The sequence below is a fragment of the Synchiropus splendidus genome, chromosome 3 (genome assembly GCF_027744825.2).
Source record: "Synchiropus splendidus isolate RoL2022-P1 chromosome 3, RoL_Sspl_1.0, whole genome shotgun sequence".
NCBI classification, from domain to species: domain Eukaryota; kingdom Metazoa; phylum Chordata; class Actinopteri; order Syngnathiformes; family Callionymidae; genus Synchiropus; species Synchiropus splendidus.
Window position 1 is genome coordinate 15190989 of NC_071336.1, and position 18311 is coordinate 15209299.

The 18311-nt window shown below is 43.2% G+C and overlaps 2 protein-coding genes across 3 annotated transcripts; one reads left to right on the forward strand and one right to left on the reverse strand.

The window, feature by feature from the left end:
• Positions 1 to 1304: 1304 nt before the first annotated feature.
• f13a1b (coagulation factor XIII, A1 polypeptide b) lies at positions 1305 to 8451 on the forward strand. The gene is made up of 15 exons (XM_053860458.1): positions 1305 to 1515; positions 3230 to 3443; positions 4018 to 4206; positions 4272 to 4520; positions 4993 to 5111; positions 5195 to 5302; positions 5503 to 5677; positions 5766 to 5904; positions 5991 to 6094; positions 6161 to 6249; positions 6319 to 6472; positions 6554 to 6829; positions 6904 to 7064; positions 7277 to 7413; positions 7674 to 8451. Exons 2-15 carry the CDS (start codon positions 3257 to 3259, stop codon positions 7813 to 7815), a joined length of 2229 nt encoding a protein of 742 aa, XP_053716433.1. The 5' UTR covers positions 1305 to 1515; positions 3230 to 3256; the 3' UTR covers positions 7816 to 8451.
• A 138-nt stretch (positions 8452 to 8589) lies between these two features.
• Positions 8590 to 18254, reverse strand: LOC128756572 (protein mono-ADP-ribosyltransferase PARP14-like). 2 transcript variants are annotated; one of them, XM_053861213.1, is made up of 13 exons: positions 17888 to 18254; positions 17696 to 17814; positions 15559 to 17100; positions 15254 to 15490; positions 14147 to 14371; positions 14019 to 14070; positions 13790 to 13924; positions 13227 to 13403; positions 12972 to 13154; positions 12294 to 12899; positions 11994 to 12130; positions 10794 to 10896; positions 8590 to 9192 (listed from the first exon to the last, which is right to left on the reverse strand). In XM_053861213.1, the coding sequence occupies exons 1-13, from the start codon at positions 18138 to 18140 to the stop codon at positions 8912 to 8914; spliced, it is 4050 nt and encodes a 1349-aa protein (XP_053717188.1). In that variant the 5' UTR covers positions 18141 to 18254; the 3' UTR covers positions 8590 to 8911. The 2 variants fall into 2 exon arrangements, with proteins under 2 accessions (XP_053717188.1, XP_053717187.1); XM_053861212.1 differs by having other exon boundaries at positions 10725 to 10896; positions 17888 to 18253.
• Between the last annotated feature and the right edge of the window lie 57 nt (positions 18255 to 18311).

Here is an 18311-nt window from a genome sequence, read left to right on the forward strand (position 1 = left end):
GTTGTGGACTTCACTTCTTAATCTAGTTATAAAGACGCCGGAGCCTGAACACTAACCCATAACCATACCATGTCACCCCTCTCTCAATTTTGTGCCTTATAATGCATGAGGAACCCGAAATCTTGTTATAACTAGCCATAAATAGTTATCAACATTCATAGCAGCTCCTATAAAGTCTATCCAAAGTCTTTAGGAATAGGTGAAACCTTCATATACAGGAGTAACGTGCCAAAGTGCCTAAGTTTGATGTTGTTGGACTGGAATGACAAGAGTGAATGGCTCAGGGGTCAGAAAGTCCATGGGTTTTGGGGGAAAAGATGACTAACACACTCACTTTTGGGTTGTTACATCGTGTTCTGAGAGTTCTGTCATTGCTCAACAAGGTAAATAGTAAACATCCATATATCCTACTCCAGCTCCTCTGTGAATACCGAGGCTATCTCACGACAGCAGCCCCGGCGTGTCCTGGAGGAGGACCTCCTCCCAGTTTGAGAAAATTGTTGTCAAGAGGTTCCCATTATTGCACAACTTTATCCAACAAGTTAGCATCACAGCTTCGTAATAAGTATAGGAGAGGAAAGAGTGATATAGAAAAACATAACATGATTCCTGTTCCACACCAGTGGCATTTATGGCACCCTCTGTTGTTACTGAATCATACTGTGGGGTAAAAACAGGTTGCATCACAGTCAATCTGCGATCCTGAATAAAGATCCTGTGCTTACTTTCAATAGACTAGGACACATGTTAAAGCTGCACATTGCTCAAAAAAAGGAAATTCATTTGTCATTCATGCACTTTGCTTAGTCACCATTTTGTAGCTCCTTCTCAAAAGGGTCAGTTCCCCTGTTGGACCAGTTCTTCATGAGGCCATCTCACTTCCATCCCAACCTGGTTTGAAACCAAGAGACACCTGCCGAAACGCCTGCCAAAGTGCTGACTCCGCAGTACGACAGTCAGTGACATACTCAACCTTGTGAGCTCCATTATATAAAATATCAGAATATAAATCATGAGGAATCAAACCAGTGACCCAAGCTGCTGATTATGACAGCGTCAGTTGATAAGTTAGTCAAATGTTTTGGGGTGTACATGGACATGACATGCTGTGCCACGCTACAAATAAATTCAAGCCATTAGCTCTGTTTGTCAGTTTATTTCTAGTCATGAATGTTTTGCTTTTTTTTTTTTTATTTCAGAAAGTACAAACTGTTTCCAAACTTTAATAATATATCAAAACTGCCTGTGACCAAGACTCTGTCAGGGATTTGTCCCTGTGGGCCGGCTGGTAAAGAGATGGTAGATTCCACATCCTGTTCCTAAATTGGACCAAGTTACACCCACCAAAGCGCAATTTCCCTCCAAAGTTACAGACCCACACGCACAATTACACACACACATGCTCAGACCTCTTGCAGTGCCGATATATAAGCAGCACAGAAGAAGTGGCACTCTGACCGACTTGGATCCACAGCAGCCTCATCACCTGCACGGCCATCTTCTCTGCTCACTGAGGTAAGAACGAAATACAGCGGGAGGACATCGAAATAACACATTAGTAATGTGTATGAACATGTGCAGAAATGTTGCAGGCGCATGAATTACTTGTGTTTTTATGTCATTATAAAAAGCAAGAGAAAACAACTGATGACAAATTCCCTGTTGCTTTATGCGCCAAACCTAATACATTTTAAGGAATTCATTCTCAACTAAAAGAAACGCTCGCTGTTTTCACTAGAGCAAGATGTTTCTTCATGCTTGGCTTTGATTTAGTAATCCAATAGACAGAGCAACAGTCATGTGTTTCACATTCAGTTCTGAAATGGAGAAAATGTTAATCCGCTGCAGCTGATGAAGCCATTCAGCTATTGTCCCCTGGGCTGCTCTCATCCACTCTTGTGCGAGGTTTGGGCAAATCAAGCCAGGAGGGCGTGGCAGTGCTGGAAGGAACACATGAAACCAGATGATCTGTTACAGCATTTGAATGTATTTCGTCCTTAAAATTGTAGATTTTAGGGGAAATATTTTGGATTTGACCACCAGACCTAGCCATGAAGTCAACATGCATAAATAAACATAAAAAGTTATGACAAATGTTAATATTTTTAAGGCACATCCAGTCAGTCAAAAAAAAAGATATTGATTCAACACTTAACATTGTTGCTGTCACTCACAGAACCGAACGAAGGGTGAGGTGACAGAAGTGAGTTTCCTTCAGTGGGTGGACGGACTCTGCCTTAGAGAGAGGGTGAGAAGCTTAGTCATACCAGGGGGCTCGAAGTGGCACCTCAGCTCATCAGCAAGAAAAGCCTGTTGAGGTGCCTGGTGACATCTAGTCAGGGTGCCACCCAAGTGAGGTGTCCAGTCGGGATATATGACAAGACAGGAGCTGTAATCCTCATCCATGTCAGTGGAACCGCAAGATTACTGCCCCAGGTTGCTGCTCCAGCTCTTCAGTGCATACGTGACGTGTGTATTTTGGGGGGTTTCAAAACACTACTGCCACCTGCTCATAGTGAATATTGATACAGCAGGGCAATAATAATGGGTAAATGTATATAAAATCTAGATGAAAATGAGAGGTTTGTGCTCTCCTGAGTACTTTCCTAGTAGCCATGTTTGTCTTTGTGTAACAACAATCCAACAAATCTAGCAGAGCGAAACAAACCTTTTCTTTGCATAATAATATAATAATAAAACTTTATTTGCACAATACATTTCAGAACACTAATTTGAATTATGCAGGAATGGTAGTTTAGTTTATCACAACACACAAAACTTCTATTTCAGCCATTAATTTGGCAAACATTGGAGCAATATTCCAAAACATTCCAGAGCTGAGTCAGATAAATCGTCCCTTCACGTTGTCATGTGCCCATCGTTTCATTCTAGAGCATATAGTATGAGCACCTAGCATGACTGTATCACTCTGTGTGTGCGTGTGTTTGCGCAGGTGTCTGTAGGTCCTGCGAAAACAGAGCATACCCTGTGTGAAACGATGACTCACTAGTCAAGCTGGACGTGTCCACTCCCAAATTATTTAAGGGAGCCTGTCAAAACTCTGACCTATGACATCAGAGGTAAACATCGGCGTGTTTAATAAGCGCGCTTGCGTAATGGCAAGGCAGGCACGATGGATGTGTTTCCCAAAACCCAAACGGACCACACTCACCACATTTACAGTAAACTGACTGTGAAACAACATAAGTGGGTTTCTTTCTTCCTCCAGATTTTATTCACCATCCAAACCACCACCATGTCTACTCAAGGTGCCACCGCAACACCCTCCGAGCCCCCCCCTGTTCCATCAGGCCCCCCTCCTAAAGTGACTCACCGTGGTCGTTCTGCTGCACCTGGCGACTTCTCTAACTCAGAGTCCTCAGACATTCCTGAGTTTGAGTTATTTGGAGCACCAGGTCCACGAGGACTCCCGCCTCTCACTGGTGAGTACTGCTGGCAAGTCTTTTGAAATAGTGCTTAAGACCAGCTGTAGTAAAGGCCTCCATCATGGCTCATTTTCAACCATCTACACCACATATCGTCCTGGTTCCTGATGCCAACGGTTGTTTTTCAATCTACAATTTGTACAGCGTTAACTTCTTGTTGGCTCGACTTTCTCCTTCTGTTTCTACAGCACAAAGATTAAGGCCTCTATCTGTAGCAAGCATTTTGTCACATGATTGACACATATGCACTATCACTTCTTCTTTCTTTCTATTTGCCATAATTGGGAAATATCTTCTCTCAAACACTGACTGATGTTAAACTTTCTCTTGACCACATGACATTGATGTCAGTATTTGAAGAATTCCTTTATTGCAGAAGAAAATGGGCAACAACTGCAGTAATTGAGCCGAATATTATATATATCGATATCGTGATCAGCAGCAAAAATCTTGATCAGAACATCCCTAATATATATATATATATATATATATATATATATATATATATATATATATATACACAGTATATATAGCCATTGCTACAAATCTCTGTGTCTCTGTGTGAGTGCAGAGTTCCTGGACATTTGGGATGTGGACATGATAAAAGAGCGGAATGACTCCAACAAGACGCTTCACAACACCATGTTGTACAACAATGATAATCTGATTGTGCGGAGAGGTCAAGAGTTCAAGATCAAGATAACCTTCAACCGCTCATATAAACCAGCTGAAGACAAGTTTGCAGCCGAGTTTGTCATTGGTGAGTCGACATGAATTGACTTGTTACTGTATGTTCAACTAACTGGTTTTCATTCTGCTGACCAGGGTCCAGCCCTCACTTCAGTAAAGGCACTTACATTCCAGTCTTCCCAACTTCTGAGCGTCAGAGCTCCTGGTCCGGCCGAGTCGTCGAGACGTCCGACAACATAGTGACCATGGGCATCACTCCTGCAGCCACCTGCATTGTGGGGAAGTACCACATGTATATTGCCGTGGTCACACCATACGGCATTCGCAGGACCAGACGGGACAAAAGCAGGGACCTCTACATTCTCTTCAACCCTTGGGCAGCAGGTTGGATTCGGTTTAAGTCATTTCGACACAAACTCGTATGATCCACTGATGGATGAATTTTGTGTGACTTTCATTTTCATGTGACTTTCATTGAATGTGTTTCTTTAATATTTTCTATGAGTATATTGCATTTTTTTCCTCATTTTATTTTGTGGTTCTTCTATTTATGTCATTAACTTATTAGTACTTTCATTAGATTAGCACATTGCATGTTTATCCAGCAACCAAAGCGCTTTACACTAAGTCACCCATTCACAGTCACCCTTTATTTAAAGATTACTGCAGTCTGCTTTTCTTTATCAATCATTTTCCCTCATCACACTTTTGTAAATTCTGAAACTGACGTTCTCTCTCTCTTTAAATCTTCATCGTAATACTGTCAAAATATCTATAATAACAATAATATATTTTTTGAATGATTATTATTATAGGTCTTGACTCAGAAACAGTTAGTGACCTCTTGTTCCTTCAGATGATGCGGTGTACATGGACGATGAGGAAGAGAGGGATGAGTGTGTGATGGCCGAGGCCGGGATCATCTATCACGGCTTCCATGATGACGTCGCAGAAAGAAACTGGAACTACGGACAGGTATGTGAACCTTGATCAAAGCAGTCAGTATCGTACAAACCGCATATAAATGCGTATATATTTTGTGTTATGTTTGCTGCTAGTTTAACTACGGAATCCTGGACGCGTGCCTTTATGTCATGGACCGCTCCGAAATGCCCATCACCAACAGAGGCGACCCCATCAAGGTGGCGAGAAAAGCCTCCGCTATGGTCAGTCAACGCATTTCATCTACATTGGCTGTTGTCGTTATAGCCATAAGACATGCAAAAAGACTGGTTTAAGGAAAGGTTTTGTTGCCACTCAAAGAAATATTTTCACTCACAGAAAATATGTTTTACTCCCAGAACGCGTGCCAAGGCGGAGTCACTGTATTCTGTTTAGCTTGATCTGTGATTTGGTCAATCCTCAGCTTGATGCGCGTGATGATGATGGCGTTTTGAGGGGGAACTGGAGCGGTGACTACACTAATGGTGTAGCACCCACCTCCTGGACGGGCAGCACTGACATCCTTCTCAGCTACGTCCGAACCAAACAGCCCGTCTCTTATGCTCAGTGTTGGGTCTACGCTGGGGTCTTCAACACCTGTGAGAAGTTTTTTACTTACTTCATAACAACATTCTATTGATTCATAAAGATCTCTGTTTTTTTGGGGGGGTTTTGTGTCCCCATCAGTCTTGCGCTGCCTTGGTATACCGTCCAGAGTTGTCACAAATTTCAACTCTGCACACGACAATGATGGGAACCTGAGGAGTGACATCATCCTGGATGATAACGGGAGAGTCGACCGAGGTCGCACGCGAGACAGCATCTGGTATGGATGGGAATTTTCACGGGTGACGCCACTTGTTGTCCAAAAGGAAAGTTTCAATCTGACGATTGAGTACTTGCCACCCTTAGGAACTATCACTGCTGGAACGAGTGCTACATGACCAGACCAGACCTCCCTCCAGGGTTCGGAGGATGGCAGGTTGTGGATGCAACACCTCAAGAGACCAGTGATGGTAACTTCAAAGTCAACAGTCCAAAGATTACAAGCTGCACTTGTTAACCCATGTTTAAACCCACAGGCCTGTACAGGTGTGGACCTGCTTCAGTCCAGGCCATCAAACACGGGCAGATATGCTTCCCTTATGATGCACCTTTTGTGTTTGCCGAGGTCAGCACTCACATTGATTTTAACCCTGTAAAACAGATCTTGATTGATCCGGTCTCTCTCTCCCTGCAGGTCAACAGTGATGTGGTGTTCTACTCACGCAGGAAAGATGGCACCATGGAACTGGTGAAAGTCAACACCACTCACATTGGCCGCATGGTTCTGACAAAATCCATTGGAGAGTTCACCCGCCGTGACATCACCGAGCAATACAAGTTCCCGGAGGGTAACTGACTGGGCTACACTGGCTCACTGAGGGTGGTCTGTAAACAAACTCAAGAGAGGAATTATCCGTCTGCTCACACAGGGACGGCAGAAGAGAGGACCGTCCTGGAGAAAGCAGAGGAGTATGGCTGTAAAAGAGAGAAGTCTACTCCTCCTCCTGCTGATGTGGAGCTGGTCCTCCCCACCCTGGAGGTCAGCGTCGGTGACGACTTTGAGATGACCTTGAGCTTCGTCAATAACAGCGACGAGAAGCGCACAGTGGCTGCCTACGTCAGCGGCAGCGTGATGTATTACACCGGTGTCACCAGCTCCGACTTCCTCTTCAGGACGCCATCTGTGGCCATTGGTCCACGAGCTAGTGGGTTGCATTTCACTGCATGTCACTTTGCTAACTCTTGTGTCAACTACAAAGATTTCTTCGGTGTCCTACAGCGGTTAACGAAGTGGTGATGATTGAGTCAAAACAGTACATGAAGCATCTGGTGGAGCAGGCCAACCTGAACTTTATCGTCACTGGGAAGGTGAAGGAGACCAATCAGATCGTCACAGCCATGAAAGTGGTCACGCTGCACAACCCACAGCTCACCATTGAGGTTAGTTTCACACTGTTCTGTTGAGGCGTTGTAGACCTGCTCCATGGGAAAGAAGACTCCAGAGATTTAGGTCCCTCAGCAAGGCTGTGGGGCCCCTGAAGCCTTATTGTGATGGTGTTGTGGCAGCGTGTCGTGGAAGATCTACAATTAAAACCATTTAGATGCTGATTCAACGTATCACCAAATGTTGAACAAACTTTTTTCTATTTTAGGTGTCTGGTTCACACAAGGTGAATGAGGAGATGGTGGCAGTGTTGGAGTTCAAAAACCCCTTCAACTTCAGTCTGGAGGACGTGTACATACGGATGGAAGGATCTGGACTCATGAGGCCCAAGATGAAGTATTACAGGTGAGACAAAACTAAAATATGCAACAGTGTTTGTCTAAAGTTTAAAATGTGCGTCAAATCAGCTCAGACAGGCCTATCAAAGAGTCACTAGCTTTGTGAGATCTTGGGACGTGTTTTTGTTACCTGTTTATTGCCCACACTTTCATTCAGAAGTTCGAATACCTTTGAAGTCTGGCAGAACTAATATTCTGAATGACAGGTGAAACCTCACCTGGAGCATGTATGAAACAGCATCTTAACCTTTGTTTGGCTGGTTTCAGTCTGATCCTGGAAGGGTCCTACGTGCACTGGACTGAGTACTTCACCCCGGAAAGACTCGGCACCACCAGGCTGATTGCCACGCTGGACTGTCCAGCTCTCAGACAGGTCTCGGGCCAGCTGTCCGTCACCATTAAGGCCTGAGGAGCGCTGCAGTTGGGACGTCGTTGGACACAAGAACAAACTTTTGCTCATTTCATAGTTTTGTATCTGACGCTTTATTACTTAGTTAATGCACGTTCTTGAATATGAACTTTTGGACTGAGTCAAATAGTTTAAAAGACATGAAAAAAGGTGATAAGATTCTATGTGACAATTCCATGACATTGAGGTGACAATAGAAGAATGAAGACCAGCATTCCTTCATCATTTTCTATTAAAGCTTTTGAGTTTAGAATATTCCCCACTGTGGGACTGATAAAGCCCATCTATATTAGTAAATAGCATGCTAAAAAAGAAATTTAAAAAAAGAAGAAATGAAAAGAAATTAATAAATAACTGATGCCCTCCTCTTCTCTCGATGGAGTGGTGTTCTGAAATACAACAGGCCTGAAAACACCCAATTATAAAGTGCTCCTGTTTCAGACTGCTTTGAACATAGTTGACTTGCTTTTATGCTTGATGTAAGCCAGTCATATTAGTGGATGAACAACAAGTGGGACCACCAGTGTTGTAGTTACAGTAGAGCTTTGTTTGTATGTAACCAAGATTTGAGTCATGCAATATTCTGTACTCTACATTAAGCTTTGACCAGTCAAGACTGAATAAAGGACTCATTACATTAGGGCTGAGGTGTGTATTGTTGTCGGGTGAAAATAACATGGAACCCACCTTAAGATCGGCATCAATGCTTGAGATTTATTTAGGTGAACATCAGATTTCTTCAAATAAATATAAGACGGAATCCACCAGGTTCTGCAGAAGAATAATCTCTAAAATGATTGTAGATGATGAATATTCTTTTTTATATTGTTGTCTTTAAAATTTCAACTGATCATTTTTCAAGTTTTTAAAGTTCCATATGACAAAATAAGTGAAAAGGAAATAAATACAAAGAGACAATGGCTGACATTAAGTTTTATCACCAGGAGATTAAAAACATTTTTGCACTGCTTCAAACTCGATGTCTTCAGGCTCGTGAGTTTCCTCCATAAACTTGTAGATCTCTTTTTCGACTCCCAAAGGAACTGAAGTGACTAAACAGTGCAGACAAAAACCCTCACATGATCTGCATCGCCGTTCATCGGAAATGAATGAGGTATTCCGGATAAGCTTGGTTGTCGTGAAAAACCACAAACAGAGCAGGTTGGTGTTGATTGTCCACCAAACTGTCATACAGCTCGTTCGGCTGCAGGGGGTTGCGAGGTGGAGGAACCTTCATGGTGCTGTGGCCAACTGTGTAGATGCCAGTCAAGACTCGGGCCACAAGCATTAATTTGGACCCATTAGTTTTTGACTTGGCGTAGGACGAACTGTAGTTGGCTTTGACGGCAAAGTAGCATCCGTGACCATAAGAAGTGCCTAAGAAAGATGGAATGACAGCAGGATAATGAGACAGATGACTGTTGAATGTACATCCTGATTCCACATACCACGTGTTTTTCAACTGTTCAGCATAACATCAGAAGTGTGGAGGGCAGGCAATAAGAGGAGGCAAGAAGGAAGGGCTATTTTTACTGCGCCATATTGGTTTTTTTTCAGCGCACACATTTCTTCACATTACTACAGCGCTTTAAATGCTGTGAATCCTTATTACTTACTGATTATTTATCACACCATATTTACAAACAAACATCTTCTATCCCGCTTTGTCTCCCAGCATTGAAGTTAATACAGTAAAAAGCCCTGTCAAAGTGGTAAGAGCAACAGGGACTACAAAAATGCCCAGTGCCGTATGCTCTCAAGAATGCCACAAGAATCCCATCTTTTTTGATGGAGAGGTTTTTCCAATGCGCAACCTAATTGATCACATAGTTCCAACGTAGAAGTTGTCATGTTTTGGTTTGTCGCATGCTTTTATTTCCTCTGTTACGGTTTGTTGTTTCCTTTTCTCATCCCCATGCTTCTAGCTTAATGGCAGCGCAGCTGGATCTCATTCCGCTGATCAGTCCACATGTATTTCTACACCGGGGTTCCAGTCTGCGTTGCCAGATGGTCACTTTGTGTTCCAATGGTAACGTTCACTCTCTCGACCCTCCGATCTCTTGTAGTTTCTATTTATATCTCTGTTCTCCGCATGGGCGTTTGATTCCTTTTATCGCCTGTTTAGTTTATCTCCTCACCTGTTTTCTTTTAGCTTCCTTGATCGCGTGTGAGTAGTTGTTTAGACTCGCTTTTTCTGTTTTACTGTGTAGTATTTTATCCTGTGTGTGTGCGTGCGTGTGTGTGCGTGTGTGTGTGTGTGCCTGCCGAGCGCTTTGTGTTAGTTTAGCCTTGTGAGTTTTGTTTTCCGAGTGTGTTTCTGTTGTCCCATTTTTCAGGTTTGAACTTAGTTCACCTGCTTTTCTGTTTCAGGTTTTCACCTCTTCCCTTCGTGTTTGTCCTTCTCGCTCTGCTTCTGGTATCGACGTCCTCAGTCTACCCTTGTCCATGTATTATTTGTGTTCATTGTATTAAACTCTTAACCCCGTCATTCGATTTTTCTTTATTTTGACTCTCTGCACTTGGGTCAGACTCCCTGACAGAAGTGCCCTTATAAGGGCAGCACCCTCGATTCATGTTGCCGTTGATGCATTTGTTGAGCTGAAAGCTATGCAACATTCCATGTTTGAAACACAGTGGGAGGGAGTATGACACACACAAGGACTAGGCACATTGGAGTTCCACAAACTAGATTAATTTCTAACTTACTTAAAATCTGTTGGATATCGATCCAATCATAAAATAAATGAGTGCAATAAAGATGGCTCTGTTCTGTCAATTGCTCTGTTGATTATTCATGAAAGAGGCAGTGAAACTCAATTGTGATCCATTATCAAACGAGGTGAGGACTTGTCTTTCATTTTAAACAGGACACAAAGGACACACATTGTGCTCACATTGTGAATCATTACCATTTTGCCCTGCGTAGCCTCTGTCAAAGCCGTTCTTCATAATGGAGTGACAGCTGTCTTGGGTCGTACCATGATACAGAAGTTTTTCTCCCGCGTCTCCATTCTTCTCGGCTATTCGTCTCTTTTGCACCTCGTAAGCTCGTCGCAAATGAACATTCTGCACTCGTGTTATCTGAAAAGACAGAAGTCAGCAGTCAAAGTATTGTGGTTCCTTTGGATACACAAAGTTGAACAATCCAAATCAAATGAAAAAGTGGATGTGAATACGCCTATTGTGTGGTACGATTACATGAAATGACAAGAAAAATGTCAATGAAGGGCAGAAACAAAAACATGACTTCATTACCAGGGCATAGCACCGATGAAGATTATAGTCTGAGGCAGGACTATCACGGTAGTTTAAAGATCAGACAGGAAAAAAAATAGATGGTCCATAAAAAATAATACATGTAATACATGTAGCATCACATAATTAGAAAGACACATACTACTGCCAAGTCTCTCATTTGCATCCATGGTGGGATTTTTCATTTCTTATACGCATTCGAAGTATTCTGGCTGTAGTAAGCTCACACAGACAGCAGGTGGTAGTAGCGCTACATACTATACATCCTATAAAGCACGCATTGCATACTCGAAGAAGAAGGTAAGTAAAACCCTGTTTTGCCTCCATAAGCACATGACAGATGCAACAGTGATTTGAACTGTATTGTGTTTTCATTGAGTGAGTCTGTCTTTCCTCCCATTGAAAATGATATGAGGAATCTTCAGTAGAGTTGGAAATCCAAACAAACAAACAAACCAACACACAAAGATCTAGTACATGTCCTCAGTCAAATGATTAAACTGCACAATGGTATGAAAAGTATATGTGGAAAAAAACGTAATTATGAATTACAACAAATAATTATGAACTAATAAATAGATTTCAATGAACGTGCAATATCATATTCATTGTGGCATCAAAACAACACCTGAAAAGTAAAAGAAAAGAGAAATTTCTGATACTGAATGACATTAAGATGCATTCACCAAAGATTATTAAAGAACCATCAAAATTGCTTCTGAGTGCACTGACCAATATGTAAAAAAAAAATTAAGAAATGATGGTATACTCATAAAACAATATTGGGGGGGAAAAAAACTACAAAATAAATCTGTATGCTTAACTCAAGTTGCACAGGTCTTTAGCATCACTTTTTGAGCCGCAATGAAAACATAGCAGTCATAGGGAATAAAGTATATAAAGAAATCAAGAAAAGATTCTACCTTTATTATACTTTCCCTGCATGTTTGTTTGAATCCATTTTCCACTCCCCTGTACTCAGCCGATGCCGGATCCAAAAGTACCATTGCCAGATCTTTTTCAGCCTCCATGTCATCCCAGTACAGAGGGAGAGTGAAGTCTAGAACACACGTCAACACTATGAAGCAGTTTGGATTATGCCGCAAAAAGATCGTAGTTACAAAAAAACATTCATTGACAGTTGCACTCAGTGGAATTTCCTCATTGTTGGAATAATAAATTCTATCAAATATGATCTGTAACATGTAAAGTAATTATCAAACCTGGTAGGTTCTCCAGTCGTTTCAGCTTTGCAGTGAGGAATTGACCTCGAGCCTCCATTTTACTCAAATCCATCATCCACTTGTTGCCTTGTGCGTCCTCCATCAGGTCCTGGATGTCCTTGTTTTCCAGTTTGTGGTTGGCCGTTTTGGGCAGTCTCTGCCAGTTCCCGTCATTTCCCTGGATGCACCAGGCCACCGTGTTGAACAAATCAGCCTCCTCCTTGACCGTCACCTTCCTCCTGAGCGACACATTGAGCAGCTGCATTACTTTGCCCACAGAATCCTTCAGTCCACTGACCACAACATCATGGCCGGTTGAGCCCAGCTCAAAATGAAGGCCGCTGCTCTTCGCGATCTCCTTTAGCTCCTCTGCCTCCTCCATGGTGAGGAATTCAAACTCTGATTTTTTAAATGCTTGTCTGGAGAACTGCGTGTCGTGCAGGCTCTTCAGCTTCAACTTGGCGCTGGCAACACTGTCTCTGGAAAGACCAAAGAAGAAGAAGGTCGACCTTGGAGTTTGGGAACCAGACCAGAGGATGCTCAGGTCGCTGGGCGTGGAGAGACCAGACTGTGGCATGTGAACAGGATGCTTTTGGGATTGTGCTCCTGTGTTTAAGAGAAATCATTCACAGTTAGAGCCAATCGCTCTCAATCAATCGGTGATCGAAATGGGCTCACCCTGGTTTATTATACCACTGGAGAACATCTGCGTAGCTTCCTTCTTAAACACTTGGAAGACATTGATCTTGACAAGAATGATGCGGATGTTGGTGAGACAGGTGAGAGGAGTTGCTGATGTGGCGATCTGGACTCCTTGTAGCATTGCACGAGCTGACGTGGCAGAATCCAGCCATCTCTCATCTGTAAGAGGATGTGAACGTGTAGTGACCGCAAGCCTAAAAACGACAACAGCAATTCTCTAAAGTGTTTTACCTGAGCAAATGCAAGGAATAGCCACAGATCTATATCCATGTGCCTCACAGCGATGGATGATCTTCTTCATCAGATCCTCAATCCCTCTTGCGTCATGTTCCTCATGCACACGTAGAACAGGTTTACCCAGAATTGACGTGGACCAGGTTTCGCAAATGTCTCCTCTGAGCAACCAGTCTACATCAAATAGAAGAAATATGGTCAAGCCAAGGTCATTGCTTTAAATACAGTGTTATCACAGTTGTGCGTGAACCCATTATCTTAAGGGTCAGGCTCAGCCAGAGGATGTGCCGCACCGTTATAAATGGAGGAACCAGGTGAAGGGAGAAGAGGAAGACAACCATTGAGGTTCATGGATGAGGGGGATGACAGCATGAAGAAGACAGGTTTGACTAGGGAGGATGATCCAGACAGGTGAAGGTGGAGGAGGCTGACTTTCTGTAGCAAAACCTGACACCAAATGTCAGAAGAAGAAGGAGCAAACCGTGCCATAGTGAGACCTTGGCACAGTAAGGCTGTATTCATTTCTCATTGCCAACATGCCCGGCACATCACAGACCTACCTGCCACGTTGTGGTTTAATTGAACAACAGCATCAGTAGTTTCATTTGTTATGTCGCCGAAAATCAGCTGGAGTTTTGGCCCGCCCCCTACGGCAAAGGTGACGTCATCAAGGTCACCAGAGACGGATCTGATGCCTGGCATGAGAGATTTTATTTGAGTTTAGAACAGTTTTAATTGAATGGATACTTTAAATATCAATCCAACTTTTGTTTAAAAAGGGTGCTGTACCTGCACCGCGACCCGTCTTTTCACTGAAGTGTTTGTAGACGTTCTGATAGCGCTGCAAAGAGACACAATTCACTGCGGACCTTCTGGTTTCCACCAGAGTTAGCAGCTGAACCAGTGTACACGCTCACCTCTACAGAGTCTGGGTAGTCAGCAGCCAGGACTATTCGAACAGTTGAAAGACACTTGGAGGTGCTCTGTGAATCAAAGCGCCTAATGGTCTGAGCCAGAACTTTTACCGCCTCTTTCACTGGGTACTGCAGTAAGATACCAGGTCCAATCAGTGGGAAAGACACTGATGAGAAGCCCTGTTGTGCACAAAGATCCAGGCAGTTCCTCAGCCCCTGAGCAAGGCCCTTTAAAAGACATGGAATACAAATCACCTTCCTTCAGTGTTACCTTGAAGAGATTGAATAATAAAGTGAAAGGTATTGGTGTTTACAAGTAGATCATGCTGATTGGCATGCGATCAGCTGTTCTCCAACAAATTCAAAGCTAAAATGAATGCCAAAAAATATGCTGAAGAAAGGTAACTCAAGGTATGCAGGGAAAGTAAATGTATCTTCCTTTGAAGTGGTAGGCACCAGAGAACAAACTAGCATGGACGTGCAGCACCAAAAAATGAAATGGACAACAGTTAAAGACTGTTCAAGAAATAAAAAAAAAATATTTATGCCGTGCAACAAAGCTGTTAACGTTATGCCTTTCTAAAGTGGAACCTAATTTTCATCCTGTGCTATAATCTTCTTTAATTTTTTTGATCCGTTTCCTGTTCTCACTCCTCTGTGCTGTCTTTACACAGCACGCATTGTCACAGCCCACGGGTGTTGCCATTCACCTGTTGACAGCACACAGCAAATACTTTTTTGGTTTTATGCATGTGCTTTCACCAGAGTGTCCTGTTTCCTTTGTTTTCCCAGTGTCTGTTTGGACTTTCTTGGTTTCCTTAAATTGGACAGAAGTTATTCACCAGTTCTTTAACCTTTCTGCTTTTGCGCCTTTTGAACGTTTTTCCAGAGTGTCCAGATCTGTTTACTGGACCTCGCTGATTCTGATTTAGCAATAAAACTAATCCGTCGGTACATTTAAAAACCTTCATTATATTGCTGTACATTCACTTTCACATAATCCATGTTCATTGAGCCTTAATTTCCTCATTAGCTGAATAAGAAAAGAATGCATCTGCAATATTTGAATGTTAAACGTCTCCACTGTGCAAGTGCCGGGTTTGATGTTACCTTCACGCTGTGCCCACTGGCCCCATCCCAGCGGACGCATTCGATGAAGAAGATCTTCGTGCACCGCAGCAAAGCTGGGGCATTAATCTGCATAACAGAACCAGCAGCAGATCCACAACCAGCTGCCGTCAAGTCAAATTGTGACTTGATCATCTGACCGGCTTTTGTCAGCAGACATTGGCCAATTTTAGTTGAAGTGAGTGTCCTGTTGTTCATAGGGACAACCATCACGTTCACCTGAAAAACAAACGTTTTCTTCATTCAAACTAAGAAGGCTATGCAATAAAGTATAATGAAAGTCAAACCTCTTCGTCCACTATACTGCCCAACTTGATCTCAAGACTTGGTTTGGTCCTGTTCGAGCTCTCAACAGTGTGTGTGTGAGAAGAGAGTGATCCAAAGGAGAAGACACTGGCACCAACACTGCTCAGGTTTTGGCTTCTGGTTTGGCGTGGCCTCGGTTTAGGGCCTGCAGTTTCTTGAGCTCGGATTACAACCTGACAAGAGGTCTCCACTAGTGTTTTGCTGTCTTTCCCAGCACCACTGAAGTACTGTTGAGCTCCGGGACTGTCGAAGACCAATGCGTCAAAGGTGATATTAGCTAAAGATAAGGTCAAAGCCTCCTTGGTATCCTTCACCAGATGATATGGTCCAGACAGAAGAGCTCGTGGGGAGGGGTAGCTTGAGGCTTGCAGTGTCAGGTTGGTCTTGTCCAAACCGGTCATGTCGAAGATGTCAGAGAAACAGTGAACCATCTCAGGGTGTGACAGCTTCACCTCTTCTTGTGTGTGAACTTTGGTTCTTTGGAAATCTTGTAAAACCTCTTGGAGGTTCTTCACATTCGTACTGTAGCCCACCAGCCGTACTTCAGACAGAGGTCCAAACGCAGGACCGAAGTTGACCATGACTCTAATGTCTTTGCTGTTTGCAGCGTCCTCCGCCTTCTCCAAGATGCCCCTCAACCTCTCCACATTTGCTGGTTCAGCCGCGGCTCCTTGGACGGTGAAGGTGGCTTCACTCACCTCCCTCTTGAGAACAGCTTCAGCCTCATCCATGGCAGCAGGAGACAAGCTTGATAAGACAATGCTGCTCCCAGCCTCAATGAAAACAGGACTGCTTAACTTGGACAGAAAGACTGCTTGGTACTTGAGGACGGCCCCACTGAAGACTAAGAAGTCCCATAAAAATTCAGACAGCTTGAGACGTCTTGCTTTGATCCTCTGAATCATCTCCTGCAGGAGCTCAGCTCCTGACTCCACGTCTTCGTCATTGCCTTCAAGCACAACTGAATTGGATTCAGTGCACCTGACTATTTCAACTCCCGGACACTGCACTTTAATTTCTCTGTTAAATTGCTCTTCAACCACTTTGAATTGGTGCTCCAGGATATGAACTTTCTTTTGAGCCGGCAAACTCTTCATGAGATGAGCCACTTTCTCTTTCACAGCATCAGTCTCTCCCACTAGCACAACATCACTCGCCTCAAAATACACTCTCACATCATCCCTCACAATAGAAGTGTCCTGAGAGAGGAGCTGAATCATTCTGGGCTCCACGACAGGATGGCAAACATAGCTCTCGATCAGCCCGTGGAACACTTTGTCCACCTGTCCACTCCATGTTGCTGCATCAGCCACAAACGCTGCTCCAGCTGTTCTGCTCTGGATATTCTTTCTGATCACGGCTGTCTTTTCTATGAAATTGAGCAAAACTGTGCAGTCCACTGCTGACAATTTCTTCTGCAGGATTCTGAAAGCCTTCTGGCTGTCCAGGAGATATTTCAGGAGAAAAGGAGCAACTTGAATTCTTCTTTCAAGGACGTCTCTGTTGGTGGAGACTGTGGACGTCTGTGAGGGGAACCAGCATCACACAGTGATGTGTTGTTATCACTCATGAACAAACTACAAAATGACATGTGTACTGCACAATGGAAATCAGATTTTATAACATTCTACATATTTTCATTTTTTATGATTGTGGTATTTGTGCCACATTTTCATTCTCTTTGTTTTCATTGGATCTTTCCACACAGGTCACAGTGCACAGGCACTCGTGCACACACAAAATTGATTTATTTTACATGGATGGCTGATGATTTACGTTTGCAAAGTGTGTTTACATCAGAGATGGCCTGTGTCATGGTCTCCTGCATGGAGATTTCAGATGAAAAATACTGACATTTTTTCCTCTTCTAACACTGGACACAAGGCTGTGAATCATACAATCATTGCTTTACTTTTAGCCAGCCACTGTTTAGACTTGTTTGTTAAAGGGAGATAAGAGGCTTTGAAATCTAGATTCTATTAACTTTACTTTAAATAAAAACTAAATATTTGTGACACGTCAACCCCTTATCCTACTTCCTACGCTCACAATTGAGTTCAGCGGTATATAATGTGCATGCAAATCAAATATTTTCTCAAACAGGTCAGAGCGTCTCACCTGAGGGCTGAATGAGTCAGAGGGCTGAATGGAACTTTGGGTCCGTCTCACAGTCAGCTGTATCTCACCACCAGGAAGTAATATCCTGTGCAGTTTTCTCTGTAAGACCCTCTCTTGATCTGTAACATATGGTACTGAAAAGCCTAGATCCCACATGAGCTACGCCAAAGAGGTCACTGAAAGTCTTCCTACCTTCTTTGTCTTGAAAGTCGATCCTATAACTGCTCCTTCCAACTCTTTCAACGGCTCCACATTCACCTCCACCAGAGTCCCGTCTTCTCTGAAAGTGTCTCCTGATCTTATCTTTCTCTCTGTCAGTCAGATCTTTGGCTTCAAAGAACAGTGAATGCTGGTACTCCTCCATTATTGAGAGATTAGTGACGTGTGACACAGATGAAGTGTTCACCAACAGCACTTCCTGTCTCATTATACTTTCACTTTCCATTCCTCTCACCAGTTCACATGCTATGGGATAGGTTTCAGATTACCAAGTGAGTCTGGTCGTGCCGTAGCAGCCAAGAAATATAACTGTGTACTGTATGGTTTGTGTCTTACTTTGTGTAAAGTTGTTACACCTTTAAAAGGGAACCAGAATTGATAAGGTGAGTATCTATGT

What these genes read in the sequence shown, in the direction of transcription:
- f13a1b (XM_053860458.1), top strand. Translation starts at nt 3,257, where the DNA reads ATGTCTACTCAAGGTGCCACCGCAACACCCTCCGAGCCCCCCCCTGTT. An exon ending in CACCTTTTGTGTTTGCCGAG is followed by an intron (nt 6,250 to 6,318) that starts GTCAGCACTCAC and finishes CTCTCCCTGCAG; the next exon opens with GTCAACAGTGATGTGGTGTT. An exon ending in CCCAAGATGAAGTATTACAG is followed by an intron (nt 7,414 to 7,673) that starts GTGAGACAAAAC and finishes GGCTGGTTTCAG; the next exon opens with TCTGATCCTGGAAGGGTCCT.
- LOC128756572 (XM_053861212.1), bottom strand. Translation starts at nt 18,140, where the DNA reads ATGGAAAGTGAAAGTATAATGAGACAGGAAGTGCTGTTGGTGAACACT. An exon ending in ACTACCCAGACTCTGTAGAG is followed by an intron (nt 14,071 to 14,146) that starts GTGAGCGTGTAC and finishes GTCTCTTTGCAG; the next exon opens with CGCTATCAGAACGTCTACAA. An exon ending in GCAGGGAAAGTATAATAAAG is followed by an intron (nt 10,897 to 11,993) that starts GTAGAATCTTTT and finishes CTGTCTTTTCAG; the next exon opens with ATAACACGAGTGCAGAATGT.